The sequence below is a fragment of the Varanus komodoensis genome, unplaced genomic scaffold (assembly GCF_004798865.1).
Source record: "Varanus komodoensis strain SLA01 unplaced genomic scaffold, ASM479886v1 scaffold39, whole genome shotgun sequence".
Classification (NCBI taxonomy): Eukaryota; Metazoa; Chordata; class Lepidosauria; order Squamata; family Varanidae; genus Varanus; species Varanus komodoensis.
The window spans coordinates 5,860,432-5,878,472 of record NW_025335922.1 but is presented as its reverse complement, the minus strand read 5'-3'; the positions used below and the strand labels follow the sequence as shown (position 1 = coordinate 5,878,472).

Sequence of the window (18,041 nt, the reverse complement as noted above, 5' to 3'; positions counted from 1 at the left end):
CAGCTCTCTTACTGATGTAAAGGATTAGCATTGAAAGAGTGGCAACCCCATATGGCTGCCTAGGGGTGCAATCCTATGCATGTTTAGGAAAAATCCTACACCTCCCAGCTTGCCCCAGCCAGAGAGAAAAGAGAAAAATAAAAAAGGCCCAGTGTTTCCTAGCCAGAAACTACTCAGAGAAAAGGTCAGCAGCCAATATAGGGTTCTACTCTTGAAGTTTTAGCTCTTTGACAGTTCTGGCAAAGCAAATACATCACAACTGCTGATCGATCAAATGCATGTGGTGCGCCCTCCCCCTCCTGCAACTTCCTGGTACTATTTAACATAGAATAAAAATCAAAGACCAAGGCTGCAATTCCATGCACTGTGTATTTAGATTTCCATTCACATCAGGCACTGGGCTTCTGGGCAGTCTCCTATCCAAGCACTCGCCGGACGCAGACCAGCGGAGCTTTAGCAAGGCTGCTGCATCATGCACTTTCAGGCTATGGCCAGGGAGTTGAGATGCTGCAAAAGGCAGATGCAGGGATGCCCACTTCTGATTTGGACTAAAGCCTTCCTCTGTGGTCCTTATCTGACTTTCTGCTGAGTTGGGCACTCATCCATCACCAACCCAGTAAAGACAAAAGATGACTCCAATGTGCATAACATTTGCATATGCAATTGTATTTGTGTAAGTGCAAGCTTAGAAATACTAACTCTGATTTAACTAGAAATAGAAGATTCCCTCACTGTAGTGAAAACCGACTAAAGGTGCAATCCTATGCATGTTTAGATATAAAAATGTCCTGCAACTCCCAGCTTTCTCCAGCTAGCCAGAGACTGCTGGGAGCTGGAGGACATTCTTTGGTCTAATCACGTTTAAGATTGCTCTATGGGTGAGATTAATGAAATGCAGTCCTGAGCCTCCCTGGTCCTACCTCATCACTCACCCAGGCTGCCCCAGCCCAGTGTGTTGGAGAGCAACTTCTGTCATCTTGAGACAGCATGACCTTGGAGGCATCAGCTTGGTGAAGGCTGTTCTAACTACCTGGTAACACAGGTCCTGTCTCTACTTCACAGGTGTTGCTAAAGAGCACTTTCTGGATTTTCTGTCTCTAGAAAACTGTACAGTGCTAAGGACACTATTGACTCTTAGCAAGGTAAAAGTTAATACACCAGATGATGATGATGATGATGATGATGACGACGACGACGACGATTATAACATTTCTATGCCGCCCCTTGCCGAAGCCTCGGGGCGGCTTACAGATGAAAGGCTGAAGTTCCAGACTTGGGCAAAAACTTTTAAAATGGCTCAGAGGCTCAAGGTCTGCAAATCTTTAACTCAGAATAATGCAGTTATTTCTAGTTTTACTAGTTGTGGACTATTTTGCAGTACTTAGGACACAATCATATGCAAGTACAGACAGAAAAAATCCTGCATCTCCCAGTGTCTTGGCAGTTTTAGGACATTTTTCTGCCTACACATGTGTACAAATGTGCCTATAATTAGCAATTATTTATATCTGGAAAAAGTGTACCATGTACATCACTGTGTCTCTGTAAAAGAAGGGGTGAGGAGGAACAGAAAGTACAAGCAGTTCGTTCCCTTTCTTATCAGAAAATAAAAGATTGACGTAACAGAAGATCAAAGAGGGCATGTGAAGGAAACATTGGTAAGGGCATGTGAAGGAAATCCACCAAAAGGCCAACTAGTACCAGCTGCCCTGTGGAAAGAATCCTGATGACCGATAACTTCGCTTGTGTCCATGTAACTAGAGTTTGGAAACTGAGTTTTGTTCTTTTCCTCCCCCCCACACCCAATCCTTTTCCCCTTGTGTTGTGACTCATGGACTGAGGGCAAAGACAATTTTATTATTAATCTTTATAAACTACTCTTGAACACATTCCCTACTTTATTATTTTATCCTGTTTGCTAACAAGCAGGGTTAAAAAGCTTCAAATGCACAATTAATGAATTGACACCAGGTGGTTTGGTATTGCATCCCAGCTTAGAATACAGCACTTAAACTGCAGTTTACATTTAACAAAAATCTGTTTTGTTTCAGGGAAGGCGGGATTTTTCGCAGTCCAGTTACTCTACATGAACTCTCAACTTTACTAATTGTGGACTATTTTGCAGTATTTAGGACAAAATCATATGCAAGACAGTCAGGGCCTACATTGGTTTAACTCACACCAGATTTTATCCCTGAAGCACGCCATATAAAGCAGTGACGGGTTGTCGCAGAGTGCATTTTCAGCATGACTAGAGGTGCCATCCTATGCAAACCTAGGCAGAAAAAAAGTCTGACAACTCACAGTGTTGAGGGGCTTCTTTCTGCTAGGCTTGCATATGATTGCACCTTAGATCAAGGAGGAGAGTCACTGCACAGCAGAGCTGAGTGGCTTCCATCCCCACTGGATGGTGGGGCTGCCAAGAACTGCATCAGCCCCAGCATCTCACATCTTCAAACTAGCCGCATGATCTGAGCAGACACATGTACGACTCCACTGATTTTATCCAAGGAAGAGGACCGTGCATCTTTTCCTTTCTTTCTGCTTGATCATCCAGTCATACAGAGATATATTTGGCCCCTGCTGTCATCTTTTTCCAGCTCCATCCTTACTATTTTGTTGTAATTCATAGGATCTCTCCAAGGCACTGCCCTGGCAAATGGAAGATGGACGGCCTGTTTCCCCTCATTAGCAAGGTAAGTGGCCCAGCTTTTTTTCTGTTTTGTTACACTAGCCTGCCAAGCTTTGTCGACATTCTATGGATTTCCAAGGCTGCCTTATTCCAAGGCAGCTTATTTGTCCAGCCTACCTGGTGTGGTCTCCCCTGTCTCTGACTGACAGTAGCTCTCCAGTGGCTGGGTTCACACAATAAATCACGCTCGAGCGCTAAGTATAGGTTGTCATTGAACCATGGGTTGTTATTAAACAATGGGTTGTTGGTTTGTGTGAATCCAGTCATGCTAACAAACCTCATTTCCCCCTCACCTGCCCATGGTCCATTTGGTGGTTCCCCTCCTGAAATGAGAATAGCAACCTTTGGCTGGTGAAAATGTAGGAAAGTTTGGGGTAGGAGCTAGCAGGAAGTTGTGGAGTGGAATAGGGCTTACAGGGGCAAAACTCCAGCACTGTTTAGCTAACAAGGATGCTGTTGTCATCTGTCATCCCCCTCAGGCTTCCCTGATCCACCAGAGCATAGGAGGCAGATTTTTCCTAGCAACTGTCTATTTTTGTGAGCTAGGCCTGTTGCAATCCAGAGTGTTTGGGGTGGCTTGGTCTTGAATGAACAATTGACATACACACAGCATTCATGCAGGTATGCATGCAAGCACATACACATGAAAGGTAAAGGTTCCCCCATGACATTAAAGTCCAGCCATGTCTGACTCTAGGGGGTGGTCCTCATCTCCGTTTCCTAGCCCAGGGAGCCAGCGTTTGTCCACGGACAGTCTCCGTGGTCATGTGGCCGGCATGACTAAACACCGAACTGCACGGAACGCTGTTACCTGCCCACCGAAGTGGTACCTTTTTACACATACACAGAGAGATGGATTTTTGGACTCTCCTTAGGAACATAGGTATAGGGATTGTCGTGTTGCTTGCTTGCATTTCAAAATTTCCATTACATTATGCCACAATTGGAACAGTCTTCTAATCTGAAGAAAGAATTCACCCATGTGATGCCACACCATAAGACAGAATTGAATTAATTGCAAGCAGGTTAGAGCTGGCATTGTTGGATGGAACAGTATTCATAGCAGCTGCCTTAGCTCCTCCATAAATCTCTACTTCAATTAGCCTTCTTCCAGCCTTGTAAAACTGTAAAAGGTGTCCTGGACTTGCAAATTGCAATGGAAAAATGGCAAAAGTGTACTGAGTGAATCAAGAAAGAGAAATGAACTGTGTCAATTTGGCAAAAGCACGTGCCCTGGTGCCTGTGTGTGTATATCTATGAATGTGTGTCTATTTTGACTAGTCTGGGCTCAGATCAGATTGGATATCCTGATGCATTTTCCACGTGGAACTACAAATGAATGAGCCTCTGTGGAAATGGGTGCCATGAAGAAACTTCTCCAGTTGTCTTTTCATTTTATAATCTTCTGCTGCAATAGGGTTTGTGTCCCAACTGAAGGCAGTTGTGAAAGGCTGCGTACCCCATTGGGTCAGTGTACTGCATTTTTTATGTGCACAGGAAAAGAAAAACAGCCTAGAAATTTCAGTATATCTCAACCGTAAGCTGCCTGGCTTTTTTCCAAGTATCCATCATGATAGAATGGCATCAGGAACTTGCAATGTTTCCACATTCTTTCCCATCTAACCATAAACATGTAATGTCTTGCTGCATCTACGAAGCTAGTCCTCAAACTATGTTGTTGATAAAGAGAAGAATGTTCAAGGGCCTTACTTTAAGGGACTTAAACTGAAAAAAAATATGTACCATCCACTGGTGAAGAAAGAACGCATTAGTAACTTATGAGAACATATGCAGGCAGGATCCTTAATATAGAAGTTAGCATATCATAGCACAATCTTCTGCATGAGTGATCAGAAATAAGTTCTGCTGAATTTAATGGGACTCACAAGAAAATGGGTATAGGGTTGCAACCTCAATATCCTTCTGATCTTTTCCTCTCCCTGTGCCCAGTATTGACATTTACGCCAAATAAATGGTTTAGAAACCAAGTCTGCCTGAGATCTATTTCTGAATTCACCTATCTTGACTGTTCAGATGATGCTAAAAACCTGCATAACACTGGCTCAGAGAAATGTGAGCGAAGTAAGGTTGCCCACCCATCTCGGGCATGGCTTGTCTTTGAAATAACACTGGGCAGGAAAAACAGCTTTTGTCTCCATTTGGATTTGTTTGATCCAAATGGATCCTAACCCTGAATTTGTTTGATCCTAACCCTGAATATCTTTGATAGCAGATGTGTGGTAACCACCAGTTTCTAGATTCATATGATCATGAGTCAGGACAGGTTGCTGTCCATGCTGGGCAGCCTTTTGAATTTCTCTAAGAATGTAAGAAAAGCCATGTTGGATGACACCAGTGGTCTGTCCAGTCCAGCACTTCTCTTGCAGGCTGGCAAACCAGCTGCCCACAGGATCCCTCAAGCAGGATGGACTCGAGTGTTCCTCCTGCCCAAGCTCTTCAGCACCTGGTGTGTGCACAGAGGCAGCACATAGCTGGCAAGGCCAGTGGCCACAGATAGCCTTCTCTTCCATGAATTTGTCCAATCCCCTTTTAAAGCCATCGCTACTTTCTGTGCAGTGAATCCCATAGTTTAACTATGCACTGTGTGATGAAGTACTTTCTTTTAACTGTTCCAAACCTCCCAATCAATTCAAGCTGGGACAGGGAGCTTCATGTGTTGTGCAAACCAGGCAAAGGTGGCTTATGTGAGGATTAAACAGTCTTCACATAACCCATGAACTTATTTAACTGTTGCATAAGCCACCTTCTCCATGGAAGTGTTGTGCTCATCTGGTGACCAAGAGTTAAGCAAACTCAGCGCTGTTTACACCTTTTGTGTACTTCCCTTAACAATAGTATTTATTCATGTCCCATCTTTCCTCCAAGGAACTCAAAATAGTATACATGCTACTTCTTCCCATTTTAGCCTCACAACAACCCTGTGAGGGAGGCTAGCAGGGAGCTAATGGTTGTCCAATGTGCTATATGCTGGAGTGAGGATCAGAACCAATCCCCAATCCTAGTCAAGCACTCTACTAACCACTATACCAAATGTTGCATATGTGTATACATGCATAATGTCAAGTGTTCACATAAATAAAATCGGTCTGGATTTTGGCAATCTAAATGTTCCACCCTTGCCTCTGAAGTTCTGCCGTTCCAGCTGTTTTACCATTGGACAATATTCCAAAAAATTGAAGGTCAAAAGGAGAACAGTGGGAAGCAACACAAGAGAATGAGAAGGGCAGAGGTGGAGCATGACATTGGGCACTTGGCAAATCTGCAAAACAGGAGGTGTAAACTCGACACTCAGTGCTGGCAACAACGCACTGCTCAACAGGAACAAGCAAAGCAAATATTCTGCTAGTGGGGAAAAATGGGGTGCCCTTAAGCCCATTTATCTGCTCCAGCCGTTCCTCCTCTTTCTAGGCTGCAGTGATACGGAAGTTGACCGGGGAGTCAAGTCTATTAATGCACATGTGAGAGAATCAAACTGGAACAACTTTGTAAGACCAAGCTGCTTGTTAGACAAGACTCTTGAGGGGAAGTAAACCACAGATCTAGCTGATCTGTTGCTAGAACTGGAATCAAGGTGAGGAAATGGGAGAGAAGCAGATTTTGTCTGAACCTTAGAAAAAACCTTGAGAGTAAGAGCTGTTCAGCAGTTGAAGAAATTACCTGAGGAGATGGAAGGTTCTCCTTCACTGGAGGTGTTGAAGCTGAACCTGGATGGCCACTAAAGATGCTGTAACTGTGTCCTGTAGTGTAGAACCTGCATTGAGCAGGGGGTTGGACTAGATGCTCTCTAAGCTCCCTTCCAAATCTAGAATTTTGTCATCGAGCAGCAGCTGTTTCATCAGGCTGCCTGAGCTGTATTCATCTCAGCTGGTTGTCCTAAGAACAGCAACTTTAAGAACAGGTGCCCCAAGCATGCATTTTCCTCCTCCCTCCTCATCCCTTTGGCCTTGTGTATCATGTAAACTTAAGGACGGAGACTGTCGTCCGACTACTGATCTCGCACGCCCCTGTGAGATGCTTTTATTTTGACTCGAGAGAAAGAGACAAATATACTGCAAAGGAACAAACAGTTGTAATTTTGCTCTGTTAATTAGCGGATGGAAAACGGACTGCTTTCCCTTCGGCGATCATATCTCTGCTCCTCCAACTCCGCCCGCGCTATGCGCGGCGGCAACCGCAGCATCACTCGGAGTCCAAACCCGGCGCTTTTAGGACCGCGAAGAAAGCAACGGGACACCTAGGGGGAACGGCTGGGCGCGACCACGTTCTCCAGCAGGGTGAGGCGGGCTGTATTAAAAGCCGACCTTCTCCGAAGTTCTCCTTGTCTTCCGCTTTGTGCGCAGACACTTCCTCTCTCGTCTCCCTCCCTCTTGCCGAGGGTCGAATGGTAGTTCCCAGCCTAGGACTGACTATCAGCCAAATGAAGTAGCGCTTGCAAGCTGCTACCCAAGGTATCCTCCAGAGCGGCTGCAAAGGGAGGAGGTAGCAGCTGTCGCCGCCGCCGCCGCCGCCGCCGCCTATCCAAGCCGGTCGCCGCTACTGCTGGGCGTGCGGCTCCGGCTCTTGCCCACCCGAACTCTTTGGAAAGAGACTGTGTGGGGCGCGGCGCGCCCCGCAGCCCGCCTCCCCGCCGGGACAAAGCCATGAAGCAGGCGCTCCTGGAAGTAATGAGGATGAACAGGATTTGTAGGATGGTTCTGGTCACTTGCCTGGGATCTTTCGCCCTGGTCATCTTCTATTTCCAAAGTATGTTGCATCCAGGTAGGGCGGCTCTTCTCTCTGTGCCCGCTCCGCGGCGTCTCCTCCGGTGGTTTGACTTGACGTGGAGGTAACCGGGTGGGGAGGCGGGTTGCCGCTAACTTCGGACGCGTGGAAACCAGGCGGAGCGCGGCTGAGCTTGTGCGCCCTGACCGTCTGCGGCGGAGCCGGGCGCACAAGCGGGGAACACACCCGTCGCGGCGGCGGATGGTGGCGGGGAAGATGCTGCGTGTCCAAAGGGTGGCGAGTGCCCGGGGGATGCAGGGGAGACAGGACCAGGGTGGGTCGGCGGTGGCGAGAAGCGCCTGCCAGGCTGGAGCCGGAGAGGGTGACGGCCAGACCGAGCTGTGCCGGGGCGGGGGACCATCGGAAACGGCCGCGGCGCGGCGGCTGCTGGTGGAAGATAAGGACTTTCCACTCTCGCCGGTTCGCCCTGCTGGCCATGTGCGCACAAGCTTTGGAGGAAATCCCAGCTGCGCTGCTGTTCTTGCTGCGGCGGCAGCGAACAGTATCGGGAAAGGCCCGGAGGCTCCGCATAGAAGCCATGCTTTAAGCCCGGACTTTCTCCAGCTGGTGTCCTCCAGATGTTTTTAGACTCCCGTTCCACCCGTCTGAGCCAACCGATCGAAGCAACGGTGCTGGGCGCTGTCGTTCCAAACATCTCGAGGGCATCAGCTAGTGGCGAGGAGGCTGCCGCCGCGCTTGCCTGCTTGGCCAACTGGGACCTGGCGCGCCCGCGCACGATCGCACCTTCTTCGCGTAGGCAGAGCACCCGGGTGTGGGGGTGCGAATGCCTCCGCAGACGCGGATCCCCCCCCCCGCCCCCAGCGACCGCTTGCAGAAAAAGCACCTCTCACTCCCAAAGTAAAATTGAGAGTCCTACACTCGGAATTAGTCTAAGGCTTCAGTCCTAAGCAGGTTTGAAAGTGAACTCCATCTTAGTCAGAAGCGCTTTGACTTCACGTGTGTTCAGGACGGGAACGAGGACGTGAAAGAGTCATTTTTCTTTCAGAAACGAAACTTGCGGAACAAAAAGCTCTTTCTCTCTTCTCTGTTCCCCACGCCACCATCTGAAATGCACTTCGCTCCCTTCGGGTTTGGTTTCCGGTGCCGCCGGTGCTTTTATTCTGTCTTGAAATTAATCCGAGATTATTTGCCACCCGCCTCCCAGTGACTGGAACGGACGAAGCCAGCATGGCAGAGGCGCTGTAGGGATAAGGTGCAGCGCTAGCGTCGCCCAACGCGCGCCCTCAGGACACCTTCGTCGAGCAAGCGTATTCATTTCAGTGGGTCTACTCTGAGTAGGACTAACCTTAGAGCCAACCCAAGGTGGTGCATTAGGCACAAAGAACCACCACAGCGGGACGTACTTGTAGGTGAAGATGAATCCATGTTTAATTATTCGTGATTGGGAGAGGAACGTGCATAGTTATTCTGGATTCACAAGGTGGAGTGCAAAGGAGAAAGTTGTGTGCCCCAGTGCACAGGGCATTGCTGCCCTCAAATAGGACAGAGACATTTCCAGCTTCTCCTCTTGATGGAGATGCGTGTGGAGAAGGGGTGGATATATTTTTGTTCCATGTAAAGTATCTCCCTTGCCTTTCTACTAATGGGTTTTTTCAGTGTTGGTCTAACTTGACTCTCATTTCTTTGAATGGGTCCACTCTACACAGGACTAACATTGGCCACAGCCCCTGTTTTCCAGAGAGGGTTTACTAGCACCGTCACCTGCCAGACGCAGAGCAATTGGCTTCCTGTTACAGCTGTAGGAAGAGATTAGGAATCAATTTTCAGGCTGGGGTTATAAATCCTGTCCTCTTTTCTAGGCTTGGCTACCTTAAGGGGACCCTCCTTCCTTTCCCCAGGTTTTTACAGGTGGAAATGAGCCAATACTTAGGACTTCAGGGAGATCTCGTAGTTTTGGTTGGTGTGTTTGTCCTGTATGAAGGGTAGTTCATCAGGTTGGGTAAGGTTTACCCAAGCTCTAGGGCCCTTTCCAGTCAAAGGTTAAGTCAGTTGAAATCACATTACTTTCAAGGGTAGTGGTGTGAAGTAAGTAAATGCTCATTTCTTTTCCACTGAATGCACTGGACTTTTAAATGCTTACCTTTGTCTTGGCCTGAACAGCGTACAATCCTGTTCATGTTTACACAGAAGTAAATGCCTGCTCAACTGAATCCATTGGGTTGCACCCATGTTAGTTCTACTCACCTATTAACACACATGGGACTTATAATTCATATATATAATTATTAATAACTTAAGTTCCATATATTTAGGTGGGCCTGTTAAAACAGAACTGACACTGGTTACAGCAAGCCTGTGTGTGTTACAGCGTCTGTGTATGTGTGCACTTTCTGTTGTACCCACATTTCTGAAAAATGTGTAAAAGTTAAACAGTATGTTCTTATCTTTCTATCTACAGATGTTTGGAAAGAGAGTTTTCCAGCACCGCCCTGGCAAACTTTCTCCTCTCCACCTGAAATGATCAGAGGCACATTTCATGTGTGTGCTCCCATGCCCCTTCCATTAGCTGTGGGTGTTTGATTAGTTTTTCTGTGTCAATAAGTATAAAAGGAGGCTAGGAGAAGAAAGACCTCATTTTATCATTAGCTGTCTACAGCCTTCCATCCTTCTTTGATGCGCTACATAGAAGAACACAGTAGAAAAATCTTTGCCACTTGCCAATTTAGCACAGCTGATAAGAAAGCTTTGCCTGTTGTTCCTACAGCAACAGTAACATAAGTAAATAGCATATTTCTGACTAATGATGTGAGATAAAAATCCAATAAATAAATGTAATGTAAGAACATAACTTTTCTTGCTCTGTGTGGATATGATAGCTGATTGGAGATCTTTGCAGAATTACATTGTCCAGTTGGCCATGTCAGTGGATTTTGCTTCTAAATTTGAAGCAAAACCCAAAATCTGCATTTTCAAGTAATTTGAAAATGCAGATCCAGAACATGTGGAAGATTCATACCTGTTCTTAGGAGAGCATAACAGTCTCTGCTATGATGTCTGTGAGCTTATTTGGGTGGCAATCACATACCATTAAGGAAGTTCAAGTTCATTTTTATCATGCTCAGAGCTGCCATTTGACTTTGGTAAGTAAGAAGGAAAAGTCATCTCACTCACAGCTCAAGGCACTTTTTAGACAGCAACTGCACTAAATGACTGCAGCTTCTTTTCTATAAAGTCTAGCAAGCGCTGGAAAGGATGCAAGCCACAAACTAAATGAAAGCTGTAATCCTAAACACTACAAAAAGGTAAACCCTATTGTAGGGAAACAGAAGTTAATTTACATTGGACATGCTAATAAATGCCCTGTGAGTTGGGCTAGTTCGGACCAAAACACACCTTGTTGAAAATCTGTATTTAGCAGCAAACTCCTCTGAATACAGTTTGAGACTGTACTGAAAGGGATGCTTTTAAGATTTTGATTAGACCTGTGTGCTCCACTCTAAAGAAGAAAAACTAACTTTTTAACCTGCTAGATTTAATGTCTGTTTTGGCCCTTTGGATCAAGGTGTAAACAAACATCCTAAAGTCCACACACAGGCAGTGGAACAGAGATGGGGTGCCTTTGGCCCATGGTCAGCCCTCTGTTCCCTCATCTACTGTGTAGCAATCAGATTTTTCGAATGCCTCAGTGGTAGCCAGTGGAAGCTTTAAAAAATTGATTGCTGCCCATGCGTGTGCATGAATTGACTGGTTGTGTAAGCAGTGATGCAGTGGCAAATTCTGAAGGGCAGCTGCTCATCAGGACAATGTGCATAGCCTCCCTGCAAGGAGAGACTGAAAATGCAGTCAGGGTCTTGACCCTTATCAACAAGCAGTTCCAGCAATTTTCATTTCAACCAGGAGCAGGTCGTCTTTTAAAGCAAATGTATCTTAGTGATCCATTCAAGACCAAACCTCCACCCCCACCCTCAAAAAAACCAACTTTACAACAAGCTGCAATATATTGTTGTAAGGAAAATTCATCTCCCATATACTGGGAGGATTGCAGGTAAGATGGACAGGACTAGTGAATTTTAAAAAAAAAGTTTCTGTGAGTCCTGCTGCTACTACACTGCTCTCTGCAAGAAAGCACGTGTGTTTGTGCATGGAACAGAGGGTGGGGTGACTCTGCAGACTCATTTTAACCTGCTCACTTTATGCAGTATTCCCACCCACTTCTGGCATACATCCTTTGGAAGGTCCCCTGAAAGCATATATGGGCTGTTATGCTGCAAAAGGTTCCCACACCGCAGAGGAAGAAAACTGAGCCAGTGTATGGATCAAAAAAAGCCTCGGCTCTAGAATCATAGCTGCTGTCATTGCAACTCGTCATTTCTTATCTGTTCTCCCGCACTGTCAGTGTATGCTCCTTGGGGCAATGACTTGTCTCTTTTGCTATCAGTACAATGTAAAGGTGCATGTATATTGACTGTCCTATATGAAGACAGCCTGGGCCAGAGGTGGGCAGAATTTAGGCTTTAGTGGAACCTCGGGGTTTTCTGGCTGTTTGTGTCAGGCTTTCTTTTTGATAACTTTTTCTTATCTGTTGCCATGGGTGCCTCTGAAGTCTGGCGGAAATTAAAAAGCAGCTGCTTCTGAGCAGAGCTCTTGCACATTTGTCATGGCTGAAGGTTAGCTTTGAACATAGCTGTGGGAATGTTGCGGCTGAAGGTTTGCTGTGATTTGTGTATATTTATTTAGTAAGCTTCTATACCGCCCCATTCGCCGAAGCCTCAGGGCGGCTCACAATAAATAAATAATCACAATATAAAAACAATATAAACAATATATTAATCTATGAGATGGTTGCATGTTTCTGCTTTGAGCTGGTAGTGCCATGCTGAGGCAGCTGATCCAAGCTTGTAGTCTGGTGATGCCAAATGATATTGGCATGCCTACTTTTTGCACGACCTCTTAGTGCCACAATATTTTATTGAATTTGCCCAGTCATTGCATTTTTTTTCGGGGCCATTTGTGTTTCAGATTGGTCAATTGTCCTGGAACACTCCCTGTGTTAAGCACATATAAAGGGCTTGGTACCTAGCTTCTGTTGGATATTTGTAATCTTTTCAGTTCTATCTTTCATTTGTAACTAAAGATGGTATTTTAAGCCAAAACCACATTTGGCATTCACAATTTAAATCCTCCTTATAAAAATATTTTTTAAAAAACTTGATGAGCAGTTGCTGGTTGGTTTTTGCTTGGAGTGATGCATCATGTACATCAGCCTTTCCCAACCCTGTGCCTTGCAGACACTCTTGGACTGCAACACCCAGAATTTCCAGTCAATTTCCTGCTGGATGAGGATTCTGGGAGTTGCAGTCCAAATGCCTCTGAAGGCTACCAGGTTGGGGAAGGCTGATGTACAGCCTTTGATAATCCCTTGGAATCAAAGCCTTTGCATTATGTGTTGGACTCCTTTTGTGCCTCTCAGAAGGTATGTCCCAGATGATTTTCTTCCCTTTTGGTTGGAGACTTTCATCTGGGCATGTGCATTCAGGCTTTTTTTTTTTTTGGACCAGGAATGTCTCTATGTGTTCTCCTTTGTGTGTATGTGTGTAAGAAAGAGATTTTCTTGACCCCATGAAAATATAATATCTCTCTGGGGAGGGGGAAATGGGGAAGCCACGTGGGAGTAGACTAGCAATCTCTTATGTGGTTTCCCCAATCCTTCTCCCCAGAGAAGCCAACCCATCCCGTGAAACCATCTAGATAAACTTAGGTCTTTTCTTCTAAGTTCAGCTATATCCCATTTTCTTAAGTCATGGCAGCTTGGTGTAGTCCAGAACTTATGGAAGGCAACTAGATCCAACCAGCATGATTAATGGCCAAAGATTATGGGTTTGTAGTATGAAACATCTGGTAGATACTCCATTGCCTCCCTCCTCTTATATAATGCATATTCAAAAAACACTGAGAGGCAAAAGATTTATATGAATGTAAGAGCAAGCAGAGGATAATATTTAAACAGTTATTTAGTGCAGAGGTGGGCAGTGTGGCCCTCCAGGTGTTTTGACCTACAATCCTATCATCCATCACCATTGGCTGGGCTGGTTAGGAATGATGGATGGTGCAGACCAAAACATTTAAAGGAGCACAAAGCGTTTACCTCCAGTATAATGTTTTTAAGAGTCAAAAATTCTTCCTGTGCATAATCTAGATCAGGATTAGGCAAGCAGTGCCCTCCAGATGTTAGGGATTGCCATAATCCTTGACTGAGGCTGATGAGGCTGTAGCCAAAACATCTGGAGGCCTTCTAGTAGAAATCATTGATCTAGGTGCAACTTGAAGGCAAGCCAGCATAATCATCCTCCATATTGCTGGTGAGAGGACTGGGCAGAGAGCGTGCCCTTCCTAAGGCTGCCTAATGAGCTCTTTGCAGAGCTGGGCTCTGAAGCAGGGGTAGGGAGAGCTTCCTGATTTGCAGTTCTTACTCTCTTTAGTCATTATGCCACAGTGGTTTTGGAAGAAAACCTTTCCCATAGCTTTCCCTGGCTTTCCACATTGGCTGTATGCAGAATAGAGTTGGATTGTGAGGCTGAGATTTCCAAGTACTCCAGGGGATCTCTAGTACCATGACGGGGAGGAGAAATTGGATTAATTCTCATTAAGTTACCTCTTGCTTTAATTTGGGAACTTCATTAGGACAAACGGAGCTGCTTTTTTTTTTTAAGGTCAGCACTGATGCGATCAGTGTTGTTATCTTCTTCCAGACATGCAGGCATTGAGTTCATCTGGGAAGAAGGGCAGGATGCTGTGATTGGTTTGGTTCCATGAAATCTAATCTCACGGTTATCTGGTTGCAATCTGCATAGAAGTGTAATAAGGGACATGGCTGTCATTAAAAAGCCAACTTGCATGAAGTGATAGTTCTCAGGTGATGAAGCTTCAGCTGTCTCTCTTGCATCCTGTTGAAAGGGGCGGGTTTCCTTTGTGATAAGGAGACTCTTGTTTTTGATAGTTGAATTATGCTGGCCTTTTTCCTCCATCCAGCCACCAAAATGATTAATTGCAGCTATCGCAGCAAGAAACACGGCTGTGTCATGCTGCACAGAGCAAAGCGGTAACTCTCATCCAGTGAACATCCACTGGCAGGAGATTAAATGAATGCTTTGTTTGGAACTATATTTTAAGTACCTTTATTTCTCCATGGAATGATGTCCCACTCTTAATCCTTCTGGTCTTCCTGGGGACCAGGCTCCTACATTTGTACATTCCCTCTGTATCTGTTGCATTCTCTGTACATTTCATTAAGAAATTTGGGTTGGGAGCCTCAGATTCCAGAACGGCATTCCCAGTTTGGTGTTCTCCAGAGGTTCTGGACTGCAGCTCCTGTCAGGCACCGCCAGCGTGGCAGTTGGTCAGGTGGTGAGATTTACAGTCCAAAACATTTGGAGGGCACCAGGTTAGGGAAGGCGGGTCTTGAACACTGAAGGCCACCTACCATTCTCACACCTACAGCATCCAGTTTGGCTCCTGTGTTGAGGCCACTGAGATGGGACTCTTGTATGGGGTCCCTAAGGCCACAGCTGGGTGTGCACATCTTTCGACTCTACCTTGGCAATAACCACCGTGGATATAGATTGTTTGCAGGGGAGCACATGATGCTCCTAGCTAGGGCTGTTCTCCCCTTCCTTCCCCTGTGGGCCTCCAGGGCGTATCTCGGAGACATTGGAACTCAGGCGCCTCTTCCCCCTGTTGCATTTGCAAGCCACCCCGCCCCCCGGCTCATTGCAAACTTCCCCCCTTTATTTCTTTTTCTTTTTTTAAGATCACCTTTCACAATCTGGTGACAGCCCCTCTGAGGGGAAAAAACCTGTCACTCTGTGGGAAATGGCCCAGGTTCAGATGCCAGGGCTGCTTACCCATGTTGCGTGTCACAGTGTTCAAACCAGATCACTGCTAATAAAAGCACGAGCTGCTGCAGTGGGTTCTACATGGGACACTGCCCTAAGGTTCCGATCCCAAAGCAATCTCAAATTCTCTTCAAAGCCAGCTGGTCAATGTCACTACGAGGCAGTGGACAGTTCACCCCTGACCGCATCAGTTCCTCCTCCATGCCACGGTTCTGATCCAGACTGAGTTTCCTGTGTCGTCTATTTATGTGCGGGTGGGAACTTTCTAACTTGCGCTTGAGGGCGAACCTCAGCAACTAATGCAACATGTTAAGCAACATATTCCTTAAAGGCAGGGGAAGACTGGCTCTGGAAGATGGTAGGAAATGATGCAGATTTGGAAAGCAGCCTCTTGGCCTGGTCTCCAGGGAGGTTGTGGAATGAGAGCCTCATGGGAGGGGATTCCCAGCCCAGCTTCATTTTGAGAGAAATATATGGCTTCCTGATGGAAACAGAGGAGAACCCTGTGGAATTTCCTACCAATTACGTGGATTGTTCCATCTAGCTGAGCAGACCTCGGTCTCTCCTGCTCCCCTGAGAAGCTGCTAAGCGTCTGCCTCATTCTAACTGAGTGCTGTGCGACTGGCTTCCAGTTTTTCCCCTCCAAACTGCAGTGCCAAACTTGCCAGCTGTCTGATTGCCCATCAACCCCATTACATTTCACTGACATTCAGTTTTATGTCCTAGCCAGGGCTTGGAAAAAGTGAAGCAAGCATTTATGCCTAATGCCATGGACGTATGGTAATGTTTCAAGCAACTCCACTTGAATTTACAGGCGCGAGCCAAGCTGTTTTGATGGGCTTGCTTTTTAAGACATTTGAAATGCCTGGAGATCCCTTCTAGAAGGAAGGTTCTATATAAATGGAAAAAAGTTAATTGTAACTATTTCAGCATACTTGAAGAAATTACTTCTAAATCCATCTCTGAAAAGTCATAATGGAAGTGAACTCTCCAGAGCTCCTGTCAAAAGAACATTCAGTGCTGAATATCTGGCCACAAAATTATGGGGAGGCTACAGTGGTGCATAATGATTGCACCAGTCCAGCCTTTCCTGCCTGCACCCTCTGAATGGGTGTTGCAGTTGTCACATCTGGAGGGCTAGATTATGGGGCATTTGCAGGTGCTGCAGTGGTGACCACTGACCAGATGTGTTGATGGACTGCTGTGTTAAACCTGTCATCTCTGCTATGATCCTTTGCCATCCGCTTTGTCATAATACATGTATGTGTCTGGCTGCTGATCCTTATGTTTGGATGCTGTCTGTCTTGGCTTAAATCACGGGGCAGAGCCTCAAGCCTGGGGTCAGTCCAGTCTTCCTCGTTCCCTAGCTAGTATTGTTGTAAGCCGCCCCGAGGCTTCGGCGAATGGGGCGGCATAAAAATGTTTTAATAAATAAATAATAAATAAATAAATACCCATGACCCTTTCTCCTGGTTGCAGCAGCTTTTGTGTAGTTTTTACCCCATTCTGGAAGGTTGAAATGGCTCCTATGTCTGGGATACTGGCAGCAAGAGCTTTAAGCTAAAAATATGGTGGAATTTTATCCATTCTCCCTCTATAGGAGTGCCTCTTCTGTTTTCTGTGAATTTCTTGGAAATGGAATTTGGCTTTCAACTGAAAGAGGCCAGTACCTCTAGCTTAAATCTTCCATTCTGTCAGTTTGAAATGAAAGGTGTCATGTAACTAAAGGGGACAACAAGTTAAGCCCCTCTTATTTTAATGGAAAAATCAAGATGTTGCCTAGCCTAGTTAAGCCACTGAAGCTTGCTTTTCAAAAGCTGGCTATTTAAACTCTTGCATTTGCTTCTCCCCTCCTTTAAAGTCATGTCTACTGTTTCCCTTTAATCCCTTTTAAATTGGCATGGCTGAAACTGTGCAGGGTTTTCCTACTGATCTGTTGTAGACTTCTCTACTGATAGGGTAGCTGTTCTGTGGGATAGAAATCTTATTCATTTGAATGGTCTGTGGCTCGGGTAGGGTTTGAGCAATACCTCCTGGCTCTTCTAATTCCATTTAATTCGTACTACACAGTTTGGTACCACGAAACAGCAAAAGCTGACTGGGAGGTTCACAGCATGGTAACACCATACAAAACCTAGAGCATCTAGACATTTAAAACTGCTTTAAAACAACTTTAAAAGAATGGACAATAAAACTATGTATGTATGTAGATAGTTCCCTGCATGAGGTTGGAAGTTGAGGGCTGAACCAAGGCTATGATTCCTCACTGGCAGCCTGACAGCAGTTTTCTGCACATCCCCCCCCCCCACTCGATCATCTGAATAGGGCTGTAATGGAAACTACATCGCATCAAGTAAGTACACTTAATTAGCTAGAGGAGGAGCGGCCTACCGAAGAAGAATGGCCATGCAATAAAGCAGCTACAATTCTTCGTCAGGAATGCTTCTAGCTGTTAGTTTAGCACTTCATGTTCTTGAACTTAAAAGGTGAAACGGCGCGGCTTATATTTTGCTGTTGAATTAAATTATATTAATTTACATCAATTACATTAATACATTAGAATTATTGTGACTTCTGTTGAAGATGTTTATACATTACTGGACATTTCCAGCAGCAAAAGAATCCCATATATTTGTTTTAAAGTCCTCATCTTCTATGTTAACCTTCCCCAATCTGGAGCCCTACAGATGTTTTGAACTACAGTGCCCATCAAC

The 18,041-nt window shown here is 45.6% G+C and overlaps 1 protein-coding gene across 2 annotated transcripts in view; it reads left to right on the top strand.

Annotated features, from left to right (window-relative positions):
* The first annotated feature begins 6,809 nt into the window (after nucleotides 1-6,809).
* CHST11 (carbohydrate sulfotransferase 11) overlaps nucleotides 6,810-18,041 on the top strand; it is a 221,706-nt gene continuing 210,474 nt past the window's right edge. The window contains exon 1 of one of the 2 annotated variants that reach the window (XM_044441257.1): nucleotides 6,810-7,456. In XM_044441257.1, coding sequence (XP_044297192.1) covers nucleotides 7,354-7,456 — 103 coding nt within the window. In that variant the 5' untranslated portion in view covers nucleotides 6,810-7,353. Of the gene's footprint in view, nucleotides 7,472-18,041 lie in introns of both variants that reach the window. The other variant, XM_044441255.1, reaches the window with a different exon arrangement.